General features: G+C 42.9%; 1 protein-coding gene across 3 annotated transcripts; it reads left to right on the top strand.

The window, feature by feature from the left end:
• Positions 1-3,398: 3,398 nt before the first annotated feature.
• LOC306916940 (uncharacterized protein) lies at positions 3,399-24,326 on the top strand. 3 transcript variants are annotated; one of them, XM_079495041.1, is made up of 9 exons: positions 3,399-3,472; positions 3,558-3,639; positions 13,512-13,688; positions 16,831-16,958; positions 18,610-18,737; positions 19,354-19,490; positions 20,889-20,999; positions 22,506-22,628; positions 23,465-24,326. In XM_079495041.1, exons 4-8 carry the CDS (start codon positions 16,863-16,865, stop codon positions 22,619-22,621), a joined length of 588 nt encoding a protein of 195 aa, XP_079351167.1. In that variant the 5' UTR covers positions 3,399-3,472; positions 3,558-3,639; positions 13,512-13,688; positions 16,831-16,862; the 3' UTR covers positions 22,622-22,628; positions 23,465-24,326. The 3 variants fall into 3 exon arrangements, with proteins under 3 accessions (XP_079351167.1, XP_079351165.1, XP_079351166.1); XM_079495039.1 differs by lacking the exon at positions 3,558-3,639 and having other exon boundaries at positions 3,437-3,472; XM_079495040.1 differs by lacking the exons at positions 3,558-3,639; positions 20,889-20,999 and having other exon boundaries at positions 3,437-3,472.
• Positions 24,327-24,548: the final 222 nt, after the last annotated feature.

Raw genomic sequence — 24,548 nt, 5'->3', positions numbered from 1 at the left:
TTTGATGATGTTTGGCTGTAACCCCAAACAAGATCAGCTTCCACCAACTTCTTCTAATATCACCACCTCCTAACATGTCCTAACACCACCTCCTTTCATGTTGGTGAAAGCTGATCTGCAGAAGACATATGATGATGTAGGGTTCTGTACCACTGTTGTAGGGTTCTGTACCACTGTTGTAGGGTTCTGTACTACTGTTGTAGTACAGAACAGCGTGCGTGCTCATGCACACGCACGTACGCATGCACGCACACATGCACACTCCCTCCCTGTATTATGCACTAAGCCATTTTCAACATAATACAACTGATTTTCTTCCCCCTGTACAGATGACTGGGCAGTCGCAGTCAATAAATATATTTGGAAAACAGTCCCCATTCTGGGCGGGAACCCCTTTTGGTGTTTTAAAGCATTATGTTATACTTTGGCTATTGAAAAATAGCAGATCTACACGCCCATTAAATTGTAGGTCTGCTATTTTTGAAAAATCGTGAAAATGTGCCTCAAATCTTTGAATATATATTATTACAGAATGAACATTTTAACTCAAATCTTTTCGACGTCAGGCCTAAATGCGTGAAGCAAAGTAAAGTGTGTACATGATTAGAACATTTGGTTTTATTTGAACTTTTTTTTTTTTTTGTACAATAGCTACAAATTGCTACCAAATGCAACTTTGAGACTGTATATACAAATGGAACCCCATTTGGTTCCATTTGTACACTCAGAGTTAAATTAACTTTGATTTTACAATATAAATTGGGGTCCCAGACATAGAAATGCCATTAAATGGACTAATGCATGTCAAATTGGGGGTCCTTCCTTGAAATTAAACGGGTTGAGAATCACTGCTAGAGCCGTACAAAGCCGTACACTCTTCTCTTCCTGTCCCAGTTCCCTGGTGAAATACATACACATTCATTTCATGGACCCCCAAATTCACACGCATTATGCTACGGACCCCCGATTTAATGGTATTTCTATCTCTGGTACCCCAATTTATATTGTAAAACCACTGTTAATTTAACTCAGAGAGTGTACAAATGGAACCAAATGGACCCGTTAGGGTCCATTTGGTTCCATTTGTACACTCTCTGAGTTACAGACCCATAAGGGATCCATTCGGTTCCTTGTATCTCTAATTGAGCTAGGTACCACACTTTGGGAACCTGTGCCATATAGCGATGATTTGATTGGCTGAGCCAAAAGTACATATTGAAGATAAAAGAAGGGAGGGCAGAAAAGTGAGGACGCAAATTGTGATTGGCCGGAATGAGATGATGTATGATGATAAGAGCGCCGCTCACCCCAGACGGGTGTGATTTTTTCCTTCTTCAACTGAACTGTCTGTGATGATTTATCTGTCTTTCTTTTCTCCATAGAAGTGTTTATCTGTCTTTAAATGTTCTGATGGATTGAACATGGAGGACCATGATGTAAACTTGAACTGTAAACCGTGAATAATCAATCAATTAATCAATCAATCAATCAATCAATCAATCAACAGTGCCCAGTATTTATGATGAATTCCTGTTCTGTTCTTTGACTATATATAGAAGTGTCTATTTGTACGTCTCTAAATGTTTTAATGAATTGAACAAGGTGGACCCTCTTGTAAACAACGTCCACTCACAGTTAACAGTCTTTGTATTGAGTTTGTGCTTGAAATGTACTGTAATTCTGCAAACTGTTAATAAATATTTCAATCAAAATTCAATCAATCAAAGTAACCATGAGATCCCCAGAGGTCTGCACAACTACGCCACCTGCTGGAGGTAGGTAAATACATTGTATCACCCGTGTTCATGTGGAGCTGAGCTGGGCACTTTGGCCCTCATTTATCAACCGTGCGTACGCCAAAATATGGGTGTACGCCGAAATTACCGCAATTTTCGGCATTTACCATTTGCGCCAACGTTTGATTTTGAACTTCAGCCAGGACAAAACTCACGTCTGGTCGGGAGCTGTCGTACGCTTTGTCCTCACCTGTTTTTCTGTCGTAGAACAGCGGAGCAGCATTGTCTGAACTGCTGACACGCTGTCACAGGCATCTAAACATATGTTTTCACTCCTAAAATGTTAATATAAAACTGTATGTATATACATGTAAAAAGAAAAAGAAAAAGAGAGATTTCCAACTTTACAAGTAATTAAAATCGCGCAATTTAAAAACAATATAACATGTTTACAATGTATTAGTTTGTGCTTAATCAAACAGTGCTTTACTGGCCTTGTTATGCGAGCGCACTTGTGAGATGATTTGGGAGCGCATCGCATGCGGCATGAGCGTGACATCAGATGCCTATAGAATCACTGTGATATTATTTAAAAAAAAGGCACATGGACTGCACGCCTTTATTTCCAAGTGACAATGACAATCATACAGCTTGCCTATTTGCAATTGTAGCAGGCTATAGGCGTAAGGGGCTTAATCATTCACCATTTAAATAAGCGCTTTGACAGTTCAGATAAAAGCGAGATCATTTTCGGGGGTCGGGAGGCGTGCGTCGCCAGCCCAGGCCAGCACATACCGGCACACATGCAAACCTTCATCCATATGTTTATGATTCGTTCATCAATGATCAAATCACTCCATAAACGTTGATTATGACTGCCTTGACGACATGGTAGCCTATCTCTCATGCAGGCATCACTGACTCACCCACAGGACTTATCACAGCAGTGCGCAGTCTCACTGATCGCCTTCGCCGTGCACTGCGCACGAATGGGTAAAATTATTATAGGCCTACAAACGTATTCCATTCATGGCGATGCGATGTGTCATGTAGCCTTGAGGTGCGTGCGTGCGTGCGTGGACATGACAGAAAGGCAAGCGAGGTGAGAGGGAAACAGGTGAGAGGGAATTATTTAATTCATGCAGGTGTTCGTTCTTTATTTATTTAAGATACAACACACCAGTTAGTTGGGCTTGCAAGTTGTGTGTGTGTGTGTGTGTGTGTGTGTGTGTGTGTGTATGAGAGAGGGGGGTGAGGCGGGCAGTACGTTTTTCCTGTATCCATGGTTTCCAGGTCGTATTGCAGTTGTTCATGTCGCAAAAACGAGGGCGAGGCTTGATTTCATAGGGCGTGCCAGATAGATTTCAGCCGTCACATTTATAAACGTCCGAACGAAATTAAGGAAGAAACAGCTGTCTGCGATCACTTTGTAAATGCCGACCCGACGTGGGTGTACTACGAATCCTACACTCGAATTTGGGGCAGATTTTACACTCGATTGATAAATGAGGGCCCTAGTCTGTCTGTCAGAAACACTTTTCAAACGGTGATGTATTAACTATATGTAGCCCCTAGAGGGAGACAGAGGTAAAAATGACATAATTGACATGGTATATTTTTCTGAACAGGCACGTAGCAGGTCTGAAATCTGTGGGGCCTCACTCAAAACAACATTGCTGGTAGTAAGTTGTCGAGACAGGTGATGTTTTTGTTTGAGTGCCGACCTGTCAATAATGGTAAGCCTGTTTGCTTGTGTTTGTATCTTAATTTTGTACTGTTATCTTGTATGGTCTACAATGTAGAGTGTTTTTATATTGTCAGGTCTGTGCCACGTTTGGTGCTGCAGGTTGTCGTGAGGATGCATGTTTACCTGTCCTGAAATGAAATGTTAAACTGGAGCAATGTGAGTATTATTATTATACAATGTGTTTGCTGCAAAGCTGAGCAAAGAAATTGTGTGTGTGTGTGTGTGTGTGTGTGTGTGTGTGTGCTGTTGCATTTGATCTGCATGTGTATTGTGTAACATTGTGTAACCTGTATGGGCGGCTGTGTCTCAGGAGGTAGAGCAGGTCGTCCACTGATCCGTGGGTCGGCGGTTCGAATCCCGGCTCCTCCTCCTCCTGTCCACATGTCGAAGTGTCCTCCCAGAGGGAGTGCAACGAACCATGTACAACCCAGTTTCTGCACAAACAAGGAACTAAATTCTTTTCGCTCCTATGCCACCAAAATGTGGAACGCCCTACCAACAGTCATTAAGACATGCAAATCCCTTGACTCCTTCAAAACCGCTCTCAAAGGGCACCTACGGACGGCTGCAATTCGAAACTGGCCCCCGTAAAATCTGAATTCCCCCCCCCAACCGCCCACCCCTTTTCCCCCTCACTGTATATGTTTCTTTTCCCATTTTACCTCCTTTTATGATGAATTCCTGTTCTGTTTTTTGACTATATAGAAGTGTCTATTTGTACGTCTCTAAATGTTTTGATGAATTGAACAAGGTGGACCCTCTTGTGTAATGCTTAATTGGGTTGTCCACTCACAGTTAACAGTCTTTGTATTGAGTTTGTGCTTGAAATGTACTGTAATTCTGCAAACTGTTAATAAATATTTCAATCAATCAATCCTTGGGGCAAGACACTGAACGTTGCCTCCAATGAGTCGGTCGGTGTGAGCTCGCCACCGTCGGTGTGTGAATGCGGGAAGTGAGGACGCTGGCGTCGACTGTTCGCCGCTTCACCTCCCAATGTATGAATGAATGGACCGTTGTAAAGCGTTCTGAGTAAGCACGTAGTGCATAGAAAAGCACTATAGAAATGCAATCCATTATTATTATTAACCTATGATGTCGTCGTTACCACAGCATAAAACATAGAAGTAAAACTCCTTAGGCTGAAACTTAAGAAAATAGTTTTTATTTTATTTTATCATGCTCATAAACGTTTCGGTCCTAAGACCTTCGTCAGTGCAGTCGAAACGTTTGCTTTTTAATTGCACTTTGAGCACAGAGCACTTTATGAGCATGATACAATAAAAGAAAAAATGTTTTCTTAAGTCTCAGCCTAAAGGAGTTTTACTTCTATTTTTTTTTATACGGTGAGCTTGTCTTTTTCTGTCAAAGTTTCCCTTATGTTTTTGAGACCACCGCTACCGTAGTCAAGTTTGGGAAAAAAGGACGAAGAAAGGCGCAACAGTTTTCTCAGTGCTTTGTCGTTACCACAGCTACAGGTGGAGACTGGGGCCTATTCTGCCTGTGTGTAGCTGTGTGCATGTAGCCTTTGAGGAGACTGCCTGTGTGTAGCTGTGTGCATGTAGCCTGTGAGGAGACTGCCTGTGTGTAGCTGTGTGCATGTAGCCTTTGAGGAGACTGCCTGTGTGTAGCTGTGTGCATGTAGCCATTGAGGAGACTGCCTGTGTGTAGCTGTGTGCATGTAGCCTGTGAGGAGACTGCCTGTGTGTAGCTGTGTGCATGTAGCCTTTGAGGAGACTGCCTGTGTGTAGCTGTGTGCATGTAGCCTTTGAGGAGACTGCCTGTGTGTAGCTGTCTGCATGTAGCCTTTGAGGAGACTGCCTGTGTGTAGCGGTGTGCATGTAGCCTGTGAGGAGACTGCCTGTGTGTAGCTGTGTGCATGTAGCCTTTGAGGAGACTGCCTGTGTGTAGCTGTGTGCATGTAGCCTTTGAGGAGACTGCCTGTGTGTAGCTGTGTGCATGTAGCCTTTGAGGAGACTGCCTGTGTGTAGCGGTGTGCATGTAGCCTTTGAGGAGACTGCCTGTGTGTAGCTGTGTGCATGTAGCCTTTGAGGAGACTGCCTGTGTGTAGCTGTGTGCATGTAGCCTTTGAGGAGACTGCCTGTGTGTAGCGGTGTGCATGTAGCCTGTGAGGAGACTGCCTGTGTGTAGCTGTGTGCATGTAGCCTTTGAGGAGACTGCCTGTGTGTAGCTGTGTGCATGTAGCCTTTGAGGAGACTGCCTGTGTGTAGCTGTGTGCATGTAGCCTTTGAGGAGACTGCCTGTGTGTAGCTGTGTGCATGTAGCCTTTGAGGAGACTGCCTGTGTGTAGATGTGTGCATAGATATATATAAAGTCTAGATGGCTTAAGGCGTAGTTTCTGACGTCTTCACCCGGCGGCCATCTTACTTCGGGGCTACAGTACAGTATGTTCAATGGCAGCTCAAACAAAAACAGTCATAACTCGCTCAAATATTGACGGATTTACAAACGGGTTGGTTAATTACAAACGTTGTCAACGTGGCTATGATTCAGGATGCTTATCTGCTTAATTTAGTTTTTTTTAATATGAACGTCGTATAAAAGCATATAAGTATGCGGACGTCTCTGACATTTATAACAAACCAAACCGTTTGAAAATCGGTTGAAAATTGAGCAAGTTGTGGTTATTTAAGAGTACATGCCCCATAGACACAATGTTATGTGTACCTGAGGTAAGATGGCCGCCACGTAGCAATGTCGCTCTCCATTGGCCAGAGCGCGGGTGAGCCATCTAGCTTTCTTATATATATCTATGGCTGTGTGCATGTATCCTTTGGCCTAGCCCCTCTCGGGACCTCGGTTAAGCTCTTTTCATCGCTTCCCCGTAGGGTCCCTGAGTATTTATTCCACTCTATGGTAGACAGATCAGTACATACGCTCCGTTCACGCCGCTCTGCGTTCCGCTTGAGTGTCGGTGAGATGTTTCAAAGATGCATAAAACTGCTATAGGAGACAACGGAAACGTGGGAGAAATAGCATTAAGCGCCGATGCTGTTAAGTATTTTTAATCTTTTTTTCTTCTCCAGTTTTGGCTGCTCTGAAATTCTCTCTTCCTCCCTTCCTTGACTTCCTTATTGACTTCCCATTGTACCGCCTCCCGCACCGAGACTGGCTAGCTGCGCGTCCCATACGTTCCTGCCTCTGATCTGCTCTGTCGCAGCTAGCCAGTCTCTGTGCTGGAGGCGGTCAATAAGGAAGCCAGGGAAGGGAGGAAGAGAGAATTTGGCTATATTGGTTATGGATATATTGCCTTTGACATTTTATAGATAGTATGGTGGTGCATCATGATGTGTAATCTTTTGTATTTAATGATTATATCTGGTTTCAGAACCCGGCCTGCTCTATCTCATCACTGGAGTGACAGCAGAGACCGTGGCAGTCACGTGATCATTGTGACACTCTTGTGGTTCCAGAAGAGTTCAGTTCAGTAGAGTTCAGTTCAGAGTTCGGTTCAGTTCAGAGTTCAGTTCAGAGTTCAGTTCAGAGTTCAGAGTTCAGTTCAGTTCAGAGTTCAGTTCAGTTCAGTTCAGTTCAGAGTTCAGTTCAGAGTTCAGTTCAGAGTTCAGTTCAGAGTTCAGAGTTCAGTTCAGAGTTCAGAGTTCAGTTCAGTTCAGAGTTCAGTTCAGTTCAGTTCAGTTCAGTTCAGAGTTCAGAGTTCAGAGTTCAGTGTTCAGAGTTCAGAGTTCAGTTCAGAGTTCAGTTCAGAGTTCAGTTCAGTTCAGTTCAGTTCAGAGTTCAGTTCAGTTCAGAGTTCAGAGTTCAGTTCAGAGTTCAGTTCAGAGTTCAGAGTTCAGTTCAGAGTTCAGTTCAGAGTTCAGTTCAGAGTTCAGTTCAGAGTTCAGAGTTCAGTTCAGAGTTCAGAGTTCAGTTCAGAGTTCAGTTCAGAGTTCAGTTCAGTTCAGAGTTCAGTTCAGTTCAGTTCAGTTCAGTTCAGAGTTCAGTTCAGAGTTCAGTTCAGTTCAGAGTTCAGTTCAGAGTTCAGTTCAGTTCAGAGTTCAGTTCAGTTCAGAGTTCAGTTTAGAGTTCAGTTTAGAGTTCAGTTTAGAGTTCAGTTCAGTTCAGAGTTCAGTTCAGTTCAGAGTTCAGTTCAGTTCAGAGGAGTTCAGAGTTTGGTTCCATTTTGTACACTCTGAGTTACAGCCAAGAGGAGAATTAGCAAGAGAGGCCAACTTTGCTTACTTCCTGTATCTGCGTGAGGTGGGCGGTAACATTATTAGGAGACAGGAAGAATGTTGGAGTCTATTCATTTCCAATGGGAGAGTGAACGTGAACACAGCTTCTGAACCATTCCTTAACTCCATGGTCACTGAACTAAATACTGGACCAAATCATCACAAGGCACACAATATTTACAAGATATTCATAGTAAAATGGCTTCTTTTAGCGAGACAAACCAGGAGAAAATCTACTTTGTTAATGACATTTCTTTATCCCAGCAACAAACTCTCGCGAGATTTGAGATGAGTCCGGAAGCCTCTCTCTGTCCATCTGCAATTTCACGGACAACACATAGGGGGCTCTGACCCCATATTTAAGATGATAATATGTGAATATTATAGGCTAATGTGAAATGAATGGACATATTTAAAACGATTAGAAATGATCCTTATGTGCCCAAATTAGAGCTGGCATACTTGGTCTGCATATTGAGACAGGCAGATATGTAGGCACGGTTGAGGAGGATAGATTATGTAGTCTGTGTGATCTAAAGGAAATTTTTATTGTCCATTCTACAACTCTATTAGGGAGAGACTTTTTAATGAGATAGATCCAAATCATGAATTTATATGGTTGGAGGACTTCGAGAAACTAAAACGACTATTTCAAAAGTACACCTTGTCAGTTGTTTTCAATGTACTTTGTTAAATGACTTGTCAGTGTTGTTGTCTTCTTCTTCTATCGGGTTTCATGGCGGTCGGCAAACCTAAATGGTGCATTACCGCCACCTACTAGACTGAGTGTGGAAACAGTGTTGTTGTCAGGGGGGGAGGGTGGAGGTCGGGGAGAAGCAAACCACGCCTACTATATTTAGGAGACCATTTGTAGGCTTTGTGTACCATTTCGCCTCTAGTGGCTCCAATGAAGTTGGCCCATCTTCATACATAAACCATCTTTGGTTACAGACCCGTAAGGGTCCATTTGGTTCCAAACTATAATTTAGCTGGGTCAGAGTTCAGTTCAGAGTTCAGTTCAGAGTTCAGAGTTCAGTTCAGTTCAGAGTTCAGTTCAGAGTTCAGTTCATAGTTCAGTTCAGTTCAGAGTTCAGTTCAGTTCAGAGTTAAGTTCAGAGTTCAGAGTAGTTCAGTTCAGTTCAGAGGAGTTCAGAGTTTGGTTCCATTTTGTACACTCTGAGTTACAGACCCGTAAGGGTCCATTTGGTTCCAAACTATCATTTAGCTGGGGAGTGGGGACCCCCTGGAACTCCCTCAAGTACCCCAGGCGTTGTTGCCTGGATCAACACAGGTCTCCTCCAGGTCTGTTGAAGAAGGTCTGGATCAACACAGGTCTCCTCCAGGTCTGTTGAAGAAGGTGTGGATCAACACAGGTCTCATCCAGGTCTATTGAAGAGCGGCGCGACAACGCAAGCGTAAAAACAAAAAGCGAAACAGAATCCAGGTCTGGTGAGTCGCGGGGGGGCGTGTGCGCGTAACGAGCACGCGTGCAACAAATTCACGGGACCGCGTTCACGTGAATACGCATGCGTTGTTGTCGCACCGCGACTTCTCCGAGCAAAAACGCAGGTCTCATTGAAAATGAACTATAGGTGCGTTTTATCGCTCACCGTTTGCAAGGCCCTTAAGTCATTTTACGCTTCGTTGCATGCTGAAAATAGCAGATCTACAGCTTGTTGTGAGCTTGTAGATCGGCTATTTTCAGCAAGTGAAAATGGGGGGGGGGGGGGGGGGGGGGGGGTACTTGACACCTGTTTTGGAGGGCGCAAGCATAGAAGGATGCATTCCAGATAGGCTACGTGTTGAGTTCATCCCTCAGGGGTGTCCAAAGTGTGACCAAATGAGGCCCTGGGACAAATCTTATACGGCCCGCAGCTTCGTACCTGAATGGAGGGTATGTGCATGCATAATAAAGTGAGTGCCAAATCGAGTGGCAAAGTGAGTTTAATGTCGTTTAATACAATCCGATGGGACTTTTCTGTTTGGATGTATGGGCTGTCAAGGCCAGAAAGAAGACACTTGTCAACAACACGCATCTAAATCAAGGAAGCATGCAATTCTTAATCTGTCTGAGCATTTTTCCGGGTTCACGGTCGGTAGCCTCTATTGTTTTATGAACATTTGCATTTTTTTGTGTCAGTTCCTTGTTCCTTGTATTTCTTTTTTTTTACCTTGCTCGTCTTGTTACATTTGGTAATGTGTAAAAAGGCTGAGTTACACAATTGTCAAAGTCCTCCCACAATTGAGACAAACTTAATCTGGCTGGCAGATGATGGCTGGCTACTGTGTGTGTGTGTGTGTGTGTGTGTGTGTGTGTGTGTGTGTGTGTGTGTGTGTGTGTGTGTGTGTGTGTGTGTGTGTGTGTGTGTGTGTGTGTGTGTGTGTGTGTGTGTGTGTGTGTGTGTGTGTGTGTGTGTGTGTGTGTGTGTGTGTGTGTGTGCTGCAAACATTGGGGTGACTGTGGCTCAGGAGGTAGAGCAGGTCGTCCAATGATCCATGGGTCGGCGGTTCGAATACCTGCTCCTCCTCCTCCTGTCCACATGTCGAAGTGTCCTTGGGCAAGACACTGAACCCCAAATTGCTCCTGATGTGCTGGTTGGTGCTTCCGCCGCCATCGGTGTGCGAATGGGTGAATGTAATGCACTACCGGCAGTGGCGTGCACAGGTAGACACTAGGTGGTGCTAGAGCACCTGCCCTTTGCCCTCTGGACAGCAATGTGCCCTTTTGGTGACATTGATCAATTCTTGATAAAAAAGCTTCTAATATATTATTTATGCCCCAAAATCTATAAATCTCACACTATTAAAGGAGAATTCCATGCTAGAAGGCTTTTATTTTTTTTACCTTTCTTACCTTTCTTTGTAGTTGTTACGTCCCCACCAAAGAGATCCAGGTGTTTTTTTGTGCAAAAACTCCTTATTGGCTATTTCCCCTACCATAAGCCCTCAATGAATTGCATTGAATTGAATGGGAATTCAATGGGGCTATGGGGTGTTGTGCTAATTATTTCCATCGAAATAAGTAGTAAAGTGTGCCGCTTGGGATATTATTTACATTATGAAGAAGGTTCTGCAGGCTCCACCGGCAGGGAAACGGTGGTTCTGCAGGCTCCACCGCCAGGGAAACGGTGGTTCTGCAGGCTCCACCGCCAGGGAAACGGTGGTTCTGCAGGCTCCACCGGCAGGGAAACGGTGGTTCTGCAGGCTCCACCGGCAGGGGAACGGTGGTTCTGCAGGCTCCACCGGCAGGGAAACGGTGGTTCTGCAGGCTCCACCGGCAGGGGAACGGTGGTTCTGCAGGCTCTACCGGCAGGGAAACGGTGGTTCTGCAGGCTCCACCGGCAGGGAAACAGTGGTTCTGCAGGCTCCACCGGCAGGGAAACAGTGGTTCTGCAGGCTCCACCGGCAGGGAAACGGTGGTTCTGCAGGCTCCACCGGCAGGGAAACGGTGGTGCTGCAGGCTCCACCGCCAGGGAAACGGTGGTGCTGCAGGCTCCGCTTGCGGCTTGAGGCCTTATCGTGTTGGGCCTCCTCCTCACGCGAAGACACAGTCTGGGGCGCCAACCCATACTGCTCCCGGGTGCCGTCTACATTCCGGCTGTCAACCAGCACTCACGGAAATGTTCTTTAAGGCAGTGTATTGTTTCATCATCGGGTATCGTGTGCTGCCAACGCGTGTGTCGAATTTGAAGTCGGTGGGGCAAGCGGTTCTCGAGTTACGTGCATTACAACCGTACACACACGCACGCACGCAGACAGACAGACAGACAGAGTCGTGGCACATTTATAGTAGGATATTTTACTTAATAATAATAATAATGGATTTTATTTATAATGCACTTTACATTCCTCAGAATCTCAAAGTGCTACAGTAGGCATTGGGCAAAAATATAAAAACAGTAGGAAAAAGAAAAGAAAAGAACATTACACGATTAAAAGCACACAGTTTAGCATCAAGAAAAAAACGACAGTTATTGAACATGAGGTCAGGGAATAAAATCAGTGGGTTTGGGGGAAGGCCTTATTAAAAAGGTAGGTCTTTAGTCCTCTCTTGAAGCAGCCGATTGACTGTGGCGCTCTCAAGTGTGCGGGGAGGGTATTCCACAGTTCAGGGGCAGCTGTGCAGAAGGCCCTGTCTGTCACCCATGGTGCGCAGGTTGGCCGTGACGGGGTTGAGGCAGTATGTGTTTGATGAGCGGAGGGTGCGGGTCGAGGGTTTCAGGGAGACTAATTCTTTGAGGTAGAGGGGGGGCGTTTCCGAGGATGCATTGGTGGGTGAGCAGCGATATTTTGTATTGTGTCCGGAATGCGACGAGGAGCCAGTGAAGTGAGCGGAGGATGGGTGTGATGTGTTCTCATTTGCACATGCATAATAAAGTGAGTGCCAAATCGAGTGACAAAGTGAGTTTAATGCCTTTTCTGTTTGGATGTATGGGCTGTCAAGGCCAGAAAGAAAACATTTGCCACTCGTAAATCAAGGAAGCATGCACAACTCCAATTAATCTTAATCTCCCTGAGAATTCTACCGCATGCACAGTCGGGGAAGAAACTTTTAAAGTTTCCTTGTTCCTTGTATTTTGTTCCTTGTATTTTTATTATTTATTTTGTATTTTTTACCTTGCTTCTCTGGTTACATTTGTATTGATAATGTGGGTATTTCCCCAGACTATCATTTGTCAGTGTTCCTTGTTCCTTGTTGTTCACAGCACACACCTGACAAAAGACCATTGATATTAACACTTTGATTGCTACAGGATCTCGGCAGGCCTATTTTGATGTTGCTACCGTTTAACATTGCACAAAGGCCTTGTTCGGGGGCCCACAGCAAAATGTTCTCTTATAGCGAGAATCACACGCATACATCAAAAGAAAGCTGAACTTGTTTTGATTTTACCATGTTCCATTCTGGAGATATTGACCTTTTTGCAACACCTGCATTTGCCTGGAAGTGGTTATCTTGAACAGCGAGCAGAGTTATGGATGGTTTAAAGTCAGAGACATTGACAGGCAGATATAAAATTGAACCCAATAAATATCCTATACATCCTATACACCGAATGAAAGCCCTGAATGTGTACTTTTGGAAAAGAGTAAACATTGATCCCATGTACAGTTAGACAGTAATTGGTTATTGAATGCAGCTTGTGCCCACCAGATAACTTCAGAGAAGACATGGACGTGAACTCCTCAATATTCACAAAATAACGCCTATAGCGACATATAAATACTATATACCGTATGAAACAGAAGACTCTGCTTTCATAAGAAAAAAACTTCTACTGTAGTAATAATAAAAATCACACCCATGTGAAGTGAGTGGTGCAACTCTGTCCCATATTCTGTTCTCTGCTTATTCAATACAGCTCGCTATATACGGAAAGGCAGAAAGTCATGTAAACCTTTTATTTACAGTTTGGTCTGTAAACTTCTACTGTAATAATAAAAATCACACCCCTGTGAAGTGAGCGTTGCAACTGTTCTGTACTTATTCACTACAGCTCGCTATATACGGACTGAGACAGAAAGTCATGTAAACCTTTTATTTACAGTTTGGTCTGTAAACTTCTACTGTAATAATAAAAATCACACCCCTGTGAAGTGAGCGGTGCAACTGTTCTCTACAGTTGCGCGGTGCAACTGTAGAGAACAGTTGCAAACCCCCTCCCCCCACTCAACCTTCATCCCTCACTGCTGATGTTTTTGTCAACTACTTTGAGAAGAAGGTTGCTGATATCAGCAGCTCCTTTCCCCCCCTCCCCCATAAAGTGGCATCTGACTCAACCAACACTAACCCCAACATACCATGCATGTCCTCCTTCTCTCCTCTCTCCCCAGACGAGGTCCTAAAACTAGTGACATCTACTAGACCTACCACCTGTCCTCTCGACCCCGTCCCGTCTCCGATCTTCCAGACCATCGCACCTGATTTGCTCCCCTTCATCACCTCCATCATCAACACCTCAGTAACCTCAGGCTGGGTCCCACCTGCATCATGTGAAGAACTACAGACCGGTATCACTCCTTTCCTTTCTTTCTAAAAGTATTGAACGTGTTGTCTCAAAACCAGCTCTCTCTCCCCATCTCTCACAGAACAACCTGCTGGATCCCAACCAGTCCGGATTCAAAAAGGCCCACTCCACAGAAACTGCACTGCTTGTAGTCACAGAAGCACTACATGCTGCCCAGGCTGCTTCCCACTCTGCAGTCCTGATTATTCTAGACCAGGGGTGGGAAACTGGCGGCCCGGGGGCCACTTGCGGCCCCCACCTTCACTTAATGCGGCCCGCATGTTAATATCAGAATACTGATATAGTATTGATTTCAGCTGTTCCAAACCCGCTTTAATTACTTCATGACTAGTATTACATGACTAGTACTAGTACTAGTATTAAAATGTTATTGTCTTTTTGTGCCCAATGTAGTTACCGGTATGTTAACAGTTCATAAGGTTAACATAACTATAACTAAATGCATTTGAAATTCAATAAAAAGGTTACTTTTCAGGATTCAAATTCAAAAATAGCAAAAAATTATTCAGGTTTTCATTTCAAATATAGCAAAAATAGCCGATCCATGAGGCCGATTTCTGCAAAACACATTGTTTATGTTAGTCGCACAGATTTCATCTAAATCTCACGCAAATCGGTACACATGATCTCTGTAGTCATGTGATCAAGACGAGCCTGTTGGATTTCTCAGATTCTACACTGATTAGCTAAGATTGCCTTCCAAAGTTTTCAGGAGTAGCCCGTTTTGTACAAAATGCTCATCCAGAATTCTATCCTCAGAGATGCTATGAGTGATCTGGCTCTGCATTTCCTCAACAAAATGAAGAAAATTGTTGCAAGAAACAAAATAACATGTTTATATTACTCCTAAACATTTTTTTTATTGCTGGTTTTGTGTTGGGCCTAGTATGTGCAAGAGAATGTTAAGTGCAAGTGCCGAATGTTCCTTATCCCAGTTCAGTTTTCTCTTCTTTGACCAACAGCAATGATGCTCAGGTGCGGTGGGTCTAAATTACTCAAAAAATTCTGCTCAGCCAATCAATGAAATGATAAATGGTACATTATTATTTACATATTTTGTTGTATTGTCTTAATCTGAGGTATTGAGCTGCCTATATTGCAGGAGGGGCTGAGGACACTTGTAGATCTGCTATTTTCAAAATATTTTTAGAGACGTACAAATATACACTTCTAGCTATATACTTCTATATACTATAGTTCTCATACTTGCATAGCCTACTTGCGTATGATAAATCAATAAATCTTAAATTAATCAATCGAAAAAAGTACACTCTCTCTCTCTCACTCACACACACACACACACACACACACACACACACACACACACACCATTCAAAACAACTTGTGTGGCACAAGGTGCGGCCAGATTTTAGTGATGAGAGAGCCCGCCTTGGAACCCAGTTAAATTGAATTGTAATTAAATGTCATATAACAAGTCGTCTCAAGACACTTCTACACGCAGAACCCAGAGGTCTCAGGTTCAATTCCAGGCTTCTATTCAGCAATGTCTCTCAATGTCAATATCTTCCTGGGGTCAACTTGCACGCACACATGAGGAACAACTGCAATTAGAGAGAAAAAGCAACTGCAGAGGGTCAGCTAAGGGCCGATTCATACTCCTATTTTAGGGGGGGGGGGGGTTGTCGGTCACGGGAGAAGGAAGAGAAAAAAATTGCTCCTACGGTGACAATGACATTGAACCCAAACGATGCACTTTCCTCATTCCTCAGCCATAAAGATGTGCTGCATGCATATTATGACAGCTTGACAGCATCACCATGGCACCTCGTGATGGATGTTTTCATCAGATCAAGTTCTACCAGCTAACCATGTGTTTGGTTTGGCAAGGTAGCTTAAATGGTTGTGGTTTCCTCTGTTGATGAGAAAGTCCACGGCATGCAAATTGAAAAAAACAACACACACCCTACAAGCTAAACTAGATTTGATGTATTAGACGTAATAATTGCATGTCAAATACTTCTCACAGGAACGTCAAGGATAAATTGCCAATAGAACACTGTCTGGAACAAGGAAACTTGAGAGACAAAACAGATAGGTAGGCCTACATGAAGAGTGATTGATGAAGGACATGCCAGGATTATTTATTTATAATCTTGGCATGCCACTACGATTTTTTGGATATCGATAAAGTCACAACGTGGAAGCAAAGTGTTGCCGTAGCGACGGGAAGCTAAAATACGGTAAATGTAATAGTATAAATGATGGATTCTCATCTTGGCACAGCTGTGTTTAAACCATATGTCATAGATTGACACGCTTGTCCATGTACGGACAGGTTGATGACCCCTGATCATCACAATGTTGTGGTGGACATTTTCACCAATAGTTTTTTTGTTTGTTGCTGCGGACATGCAGAGAGAGAGAGAGATGTGCATTAATTTGATGCACTTCAATAACTGCAATAGCAGGAAGGCCAAGCAAGAGTAGATTGCTCACATTGCCACACTGCAGGAACAGTGTTTTCTAGTTAATAGTTATTAGTGGAGCTCATAGTGGAGCTCAAAACGCGTCGCATTGCGACACGTTTTGAGCTTGTAAATCGGCTATTTTTGCTACAACAGTAATATGCACTGTGGCCCCTCTGGAGTGAGTGTGGAACTATAGTGGCCATCTCCATCGTCACAGTTGCCCACCACTGTTCTAGACCTATCAGCAGCATTTGACACAGTGAACCACCAGCTGCTCCTAGACTAGCTAGACACCCTAGCTGATCTAGGCATCGGCGGGACGGCACTAAAGTGGTTCTCCTCCTACCTAATCGACCAGACCTACCAGGTTTCTTGGAAAGGTGTGCTATCATCCCCCCCGAACCCTCCTAACTGGGGTCCCACAGGGATCTGTTCTTGGTCCCCTCCTCTTCTCCCTATACACTAAATCCCTTGGCACTGTCATCTCTACTCACAATCTATCTTATCACTTAGATAGATTTGTGTGTGTGTGTGTGTGTGTGTGGGCGTGTGCGGGCGTGTGTGTGTGTGTGCATGCACGTGCACGTATACATCACGTGCACACTGCATGTGCATGTAGAAGGGAGAGGAGGGACTTTGGGAGATATATAAGGGGGTTGACTCCACTGTTCTGTCCACCTTCTCTCTCTCTCTCAGACACACACACAGACCCTCTTCTAGCTCCAGTCATGATGTCCACTCCTGTGATGTTGGTGCTCTCTGCTCTGCTGGTTACCATGGTTACCTGCAGTCCTCAACCTGCTGACAACTACAAGGAGCATGGGGTTAGTTTCGTTTTATTTCATTTCATTTCATGTCATTATTTCTTGTTCCACAGTTTTGATGGTACACATTCAAGCCATACGTTAAATCGACCGGCTTTCTTCGAGAATCGTGTGCTTGCTCATTGCTAAGACATATGTTGTATAGTTTAATTAAGCAATATTGGAGAGCAATATACACGAGAGGGTGTGGTTTAACGTGATTATTGCCACGACCGTGATGTGGGCAGGAACGAGATGTAGTCGAGTTACGCAAGCATCACTGAAGTGGCAATAATCACGTTAAACCACACCCTCTCGTGTAATATTGCAATTATACAACAGTTACCCTTAAAACTAAGAAAATCGCTGAATTTTTTTTTAATGACAGATGTAGTCACTACGACCACAAATGTCCCAAGAAACTAGCTAGCCTAGCCACCGAGTTTGCTGCGCTCTGGGAAAACAGAGCAGCTGAATTCTTTGTTTTTATTAGGTGTGGAGTGGTGCTCGTTTGAACCACGGCTAGAAGGCTTTTTCTACCAATCAGATTGATATTAATTTATCTGTGCATTAAATTTCCCCATTGATTGGGAAAATGCAAATACTCACATTCAAGTGTTTTTTCCTCAGAGACCGTAAGGGCTATAGTTACAAAACTTGAAGGGGAGGTTCATAATAATTACTAAAATTAATTGACTTATAATTATATCGGTCATAACAGGCCACTTTACTTTTTGGCTTATAACTCTTGAACCGTAGGTCGTAAAATCAAAACGTTAGCGTTAGGATAGCTTTTCCGCCATTTAGAATCTTCTTCAAAACACACTTTTTTGCTCCTCTGCCTACAGATTTTGTCCAAATCTCACAGAAATCGGTACACATGATCTCCGGACCTATCCACAGGCAGAATTTTGACTGCGGAAACCACTTTACAATTTTTCAAAATTGCGACTTTTCTAGTCACTCCCAATAGCAGCTTTTCAGTGACAAATATTCATATTTTTAATTCATAATTTTAATGCCAAAAGAAAAATCTGCGATATACACTATATACACTATATACACTATCTCATTTTCACGGGGCAAGACTATAGTATTGGACACTCAGTCCTGATGGTGGCGGTAACGTCACCATATGAAATTACATCTGGCCACAAAAAAATCACAGGATCTAATGAATGTGAAGGTAGCCTACTGGGGGGAAGCCACACTGTGTGTCATAGGCTCAATGTCAGTTTGACACATTCAGTAGATCCTGTGATATTTTGTGGCCAGATGAAATTTCCTGGGGTTTATTAGGACTATAGTAAATAATTAAAAAATAAATCGCTATAAAATGTTGTAAAAAAATACATATTTAGCCCCATGCTCGAATGCCCCCACCCCCTGTCAAAAACAGCTAAAATCCCTAAAACGAAAGAAAGCAGCAAATGAAAAAATAATAACACTAATCTTTTAGTTTCTCTAATAACAACCTAAAACATGAACCTTGGTTGAAAAAAACTAAAGTTGTCCTTTAAGTAAATACCCCAATTGTCTCTGTCTGTCTGTCTGTCTGTCTGTCTGTCTGTCTGTCTGTCTGTCTGTCTGTCTGTCTGTCTGTCTGTCTGTCTGTCTGTCTGTCTGTCTGTCTGTCTCTGTCTCTGTCTGTCTGTCTGTCTCTCTCTCTCAGATGGACGGTACGTGGTACGTAGTGGGCGTGGCCACCCACAGCTGGGCGGCGTTCACCCGCTCAGAAGTGACCACCATCAAGGTGATGTCGACGTCCAGCAAACTCAACGCCCTCTTCAGCGTTCCATAGTGAGTCTGTCTGTCTGTCTGTCTGTCTGTCTGTCTGTCTGTCTGTCTGTCTGTCTGTCTGTCTGTCTGTCTGTCTAAATCGTGCATGTCACGCAGAAATGTCACACACATTTATTTTCCAGTACATTTTGGGTGGGAACCCCTTTTGGTGTTAGTATTATGTTATGCTTTAGCTATTGAAAAATAGCAGATCTACAAGCTCGTAGCGCGGCACTCGGTGCCGCGCTACGAGCTTGTAGGTCTGCTATTTTTGAAAAATCGAAGAACGACTGACATGGAAACATTTTCAGAAAACATTTTCAGAAAACTGTCAGGATGTAGAAGACATTTTTAGAATCTGATCTCAGGTCAAAATGGGTTATACGGCAGGCCTTTGGAAGAGATTTTGAAGGTTCTGGTTCCAAAAAAACGAACCAGTATTTAATGTGTATACTAGTGTATATGAATGAGCCCGGCTGGAAAGTGTCCAACCAATGGGCAGAGGGGGCGGGGCTTAGCTAAAGGTCTATTCAGCCAAAAATGTGCCATTCATGTGCTCAAATGTGCACGGAAAAATGTGGGCGTGGGATTTAATAATGGATGACTACAGTCTCTCTCTCTCTCTCTCTCTCTCTAGTGTCCGTATATCTTCTAGATGGTGGTTTGATTTTTCATTCAGTTTTCATCGTAGTGCAGGTCCCAGCTGCAAAAGCCATAGTCAAGTCTTTCTTAAGGATAGAACCACAGCTGGCCGCTTCACTTATCACATCCGACGTGAGTACGCCCACACACGCACGCACGCACGCACGCACGCACGCACGCACGCACGCACGCACACACACACACACACACACACACACACACACACACACACACACACAGAGAGAGAGAGAGCGCACATACAGAGAGCTCTGGGATCATCGGTTACGTGCACTGAATTTTACCTAACTAACCGTTAACCTCCAGTTATGTATGCACTGAGTTGATTGATATCAACATGCAGATTTATGTTTTTATATGACGTTCATATAAAAAAAATAACATTAAGCAGATAAGCGTCCTGATTTGAATCATAGCCACGTTGACAACGTTTGTAATAAACCAAGCCGTTTGTAAATCTGTCCAGATTTGAGCGAGCTACGTCTATTTTTGTTTGAGCTGCCATTGAACATACTGTACTGTAGCCCAGGGGTAGGCAACCTTAGGCACGGGTGCCAACATTGGCACAGGGGAGGGTGATCACTGGCACACTGGCATAAGTGTGAGAGAGAGAAGGTTTTTCTTTTAAAATTAAATATTCCAAAAAAGTGTAGTCAGTTAAATTAAGTCCATTCGCATCTACAAATTACATGATAATTTACATCCTGCACATAATTGTACATTCATTCAAACTTCTAACTCATGACTGAGGAGGGATTAGGTGGGTTATTGCTCTGAGTTTAATGATCATTACATCCTGAAAATATTTCTAAGCTTGTTATATGTATCCTATATGGACAGTCATAATTTTATGGCACACTGACTATCACACAAATGAAAACATGGCACTTCATGTGAAAAAGGTTATCGGTCATAATTTCATAATCGTGCACCTACTGAATATGTGCAGTGGTGGAAAGTAACTAAGTACTTTTACTTAAGTACTGTACTTAAGTACAATTTTGAGGTATTTGTACTTCACTTGAGTATTTCCAATTTCCAGTACTTTTACTTCTACTCCACTACATCTCGGAGACAAAATTTGCACTTTTACTTCACTACAATTATTGGAAAACTTTAGTTACTAGTTACTTTGGCGATTTTAATTTTGATTAGAAAACATACATTAACCACTTCAACCCTATACATTTTGGCCATTTGAAAATAGCCGATCTACAAGCTCACAATGCGTCGCAACGCGACGCATTGAGAGCTTGTAGATCAGCTATTTTCAATAGATTTTCTACACATTTTGAACTTGTGAAATGGGACATTCTGCAATATGAATACTTTTACTTTTAGTACTTTAAATACATTTTGATGCCGATACTTTTGTACTTTTACTCGAGTACATTTTCAATTCCGTACTTTTACTTGTAACAAAGTAGTTCTAAATTGCAGTATTGGTACTTTTACTTAAGTAAAACAATTGAGTACTTTTTCCACCACTGCGTGCGTGTGTGTGTTGAACAGCCAAGAGCTACGCGGTGGTCGTGAAGCAGTACAGCCCCGCCCTCGGCTACGCTGTGATCCACACCGCCGTCGATGACGCGGCTGACGACGACTTCATCGACGAGCTCTACAGTGAGTTGACCTTTGCCCTCTGACCATGCAGGGACGTGCAGAGAGTGTCGGAGAGGCAGGGGCCCAAATCCCGTTAAAGGGATAGTTCAGATTTTTTTTTACAAAAAAAACATTTTGACCTGAGATCAGATTCTAAAAAATGTCTTCTACATCCTGTTTCTATGTCAGTGGTTCATCGATTTTTCAAAAATAGCAGACCTACAAGCTTGTAGATCTGCTATTTTTCAATAGCTAAAGCATAACATAATGCTAACACCTGCCATTCATATAGTGGTTGCAACTGTATTAATTGATTGCCCGAGTCCCGTGGTGGGAGTTCTGCTCTGGTTTTGGTCAATATGAAGTAGTTCCGGTCATTTTGTGGTGGGGGGGGGGGGGGGGGGGGGGCACAGGGGGCCACGCAGTAAAAGTAAATTAATTGACGTTAGTATTGTGGATTAATTTACTTTTAATGCGTGGCCCCCTGAAGCCCCCCCAACAAAATGACCGGAACTACTTAATATTTCACCAAAACCGGAGCAGAACTCCCACCACGGGACTCGGGCAATCAATTAATACAGTTGCAACCACTATATTATTGGTATTTCATACAGCTTAAGTTAAAACAATCTGAACTATCCCTTTAGGAGGGCACTTTTGGACAAAAAATAGCGAAAACAGCAGTGAGGACCTATTATATCAGGGGTGGGCAACCTTCACTTAATGCGGCCTGCATGTTAAGTATTATAGTATTGATTTCAGCTGTTACAATTCCAAACCTGCTTTAATTACTTCATGACTAGTATTAAATGACTAGTACTTAATGACTAGTATTAAAATGTTATTGTCTTTTTGTGTCCAATGTAGTTACCGGTATGTTAACAGTTCATAAAGTTAACATAACTATAACTAAATGCATTTGAAATTCAATAAAAAAGGTTACTTTTCAGGATTCCAATTAAAAAAATAGCAACAAATTATTCAGGTTTTCAATTCAAATATAGCAAAAATAGCTGATCTACAAGCTCAAGACGTGTCGCAATGCGACGCGTTTTGAGCTTGTAGATCAGCTTGCAAATCGGCTATTTTTGTTACGACAGTAATATGCACTGTGGCCCCTCTGGAGTGAGTGTGGAAATATATTGGCCCTCTGGAGTGAGTGTGGAAATATATTGGCCCTCGCCATCGTCAAAGTTGCCCACCCCTGTATTATATGAAGATATTGAAAAGTGGTGGAGATGTCCTTTAACCCATTTTGACCTGAGATCAGATTCTAAAAATGTCTTCTAAATTCTGAAAAAGCTATGTTTCTATGTCAGTCGTTCTTCGATTTTTCAAAAATAGCAGACCTACATAGCTCGTAGCGCGCCACTCGGTGGCGCGCTATGAGCTTGTAGATCTGCTATTTTTCAATAGCTAAAGCATAACATAATGCTAACACCAAAAGGGGTTCCCGCCCAAAATGGGTAAAGATATGCTCTGGATATACGTATGTAAAGGAGGAGGAGCTTATTGTGCGTATTGCAGGCCGCACCCCCACTGTGAGTGATGCCGTGAAGGACATGTTCGTGGCTCACGTCTTGCTGGACGACGACATCCCAAGAGACAAGGTCAAGTTCCTGGACAACAAAGGAATATGCTAGGTCAAAGGTCAGACAGATGGGCGTCCACTTCTAGTGATTTTTACTAGTTGACAAATGTTTGATCGAACCATGTGACTCCCATTGGAAAAGCATTGTGGTGGCCTAAAAAAAAAAGAAATGCCAAACATTTGCTTGATTGGTGTGTGGTATGTGTGAATGAGGCCTTAGTAACTTTTGTTTTTGCAATTAAAATTGACATTGATTTATTAGAAGTTGTGTCAATGCATGTTTTACTTTATTAAAGGGATAGTTCAGATTTTTTTAACTTAAGCTGTATGAAATACTTGCCATTGATATAGTGGTTGCAACTGTATTAATTGATTCCCCCGAGTCCCGTGGTGGGAGTTCTGCTCTGGTTTTGGTCAATATTAAGTAGTTCCGGTCATTTTGTGGGGGTCACTGGGGCCACGCAGTAAAAGTATATTAATCCACAAAACTAACGTCATTTGTATTGTGGACCTATTTCTAAAATATTAGCGCAACTTCCGTTCAACTTTGACCCCTCTATCACACAGAACTACTTTTTGGGCGTAGTGATGCACACACAAAACAGTTCTGTGTTTTAGAGGGGTAAAAAATGAACGAAAGTTGCACTAATATTTTAGAAAGTTAGTTTTGTGGATTCATTTACTTTTATTGTGTGGCCCCCTCCATGTGCCCCCCACAAAATGACCTTAATATTGACCAAAACTCCCACGACTCGGGCAATCAATCAATACAGTTGCAACCACTATATTAATGGCAAGAATTTCACACAGCCTAAGTTAAAAAGAAAATCTGAACTATCCCTAATAATTTCATTAATAATGTGATAATGTGATGTTTTATTGTTTGTTGTTACAGGTGTGTATCCTGCTGGATGAAGACCTCCATCATCCACACACACACACACACACACACACACACACACACACACACACACACAACGCTCCGCCTGCCTCTGATTGGCCTACCGACACTGCCGGCCTTACCAGAGTTTCCTCTGAGGTGGAAGATACATGCTGGATAGTCTGCCTGCCACGAGGTTACTCCGTGGTGGGAAATAAATAAATAATGCAAGTACGAGAATGACAGCTTGGCACACACGACAGTAACTTTTATTTTTGTAGGAGAGGCAAACTAATATTGTGTATTCTGTTGGTCTGTTTATTTGTATACTGTACATATGTGTAAACTTGAATAATTTTTGTACTGTAAAAGGGTCTCTTTCCCCTTGATCTTTATCTTTTTTAGTGTAACAGTATTAATTTACTATAATTAGATTAATACCTTGATCTTTATCTTTTTTAGTATAATAGTATTAGTTTACTATAATTAGATTGATACACGATAATCAACACTAACACTTTAATTTAGAACACAGCCAAATCAAATCATAGTACATACGTGTTCAATCAATTATTCAATCAAAGCAAACGGCACAAACAATATTAGTTTGCCAGTTGCCGCTTCTACAAAAATTAAAGTTACAATACAAATAAGTTACTGTCGCGTGTTGCCATTCTCTTGCACTTATTTCCCACCACGGAGTACCGTTGCATCTCGGAGGACAGGCAAGACGGGCAGTGTCGGTAGGCCAATCAGAGGCAGGCGGGGCGTTACCATGTCTATGCTCGGACGTAGAATAGACGTGCGTCACACACACGTCACACACACACACACACACACACATTTGTTGTAACTTGTGTTGTAGTTTTTAGTCTAAATAAACGCATCCCAAAAGGCAATACTGTATTTTCTTTGTCTGTAATTATGCCAGTGCTTTTCATGCAGTAGACTCTTTGGACAGTTTGACATGTGACTTATGGGTGGCTATAGATCAGGTTACTGAGTTCAGACTTAGGCCTCATTGATTGATTGATTGATTGATTGAAATATGTATTAACAGTTTGCAGAATTACAGTACATTTCAAGCACAAACTCAATA

Source organism: Electrona antarctica (assembly GCF_951216825.1).
Source record: "Electrona antarctica genome assembly, chromosome: 24".
In the NCBI taxonomy this organism is placed as follows: domain Eukaryota; kingdom Metazoa; phylum Chordata; class Actinopteri; order Myctophiformes; family Myctophidae; genus Electrona; species Electrona antarctica.
Note: the sequence above shows the minus strand (reverse complement) of the source record. Positions and strands in the feature narration are given on the sequence as shown.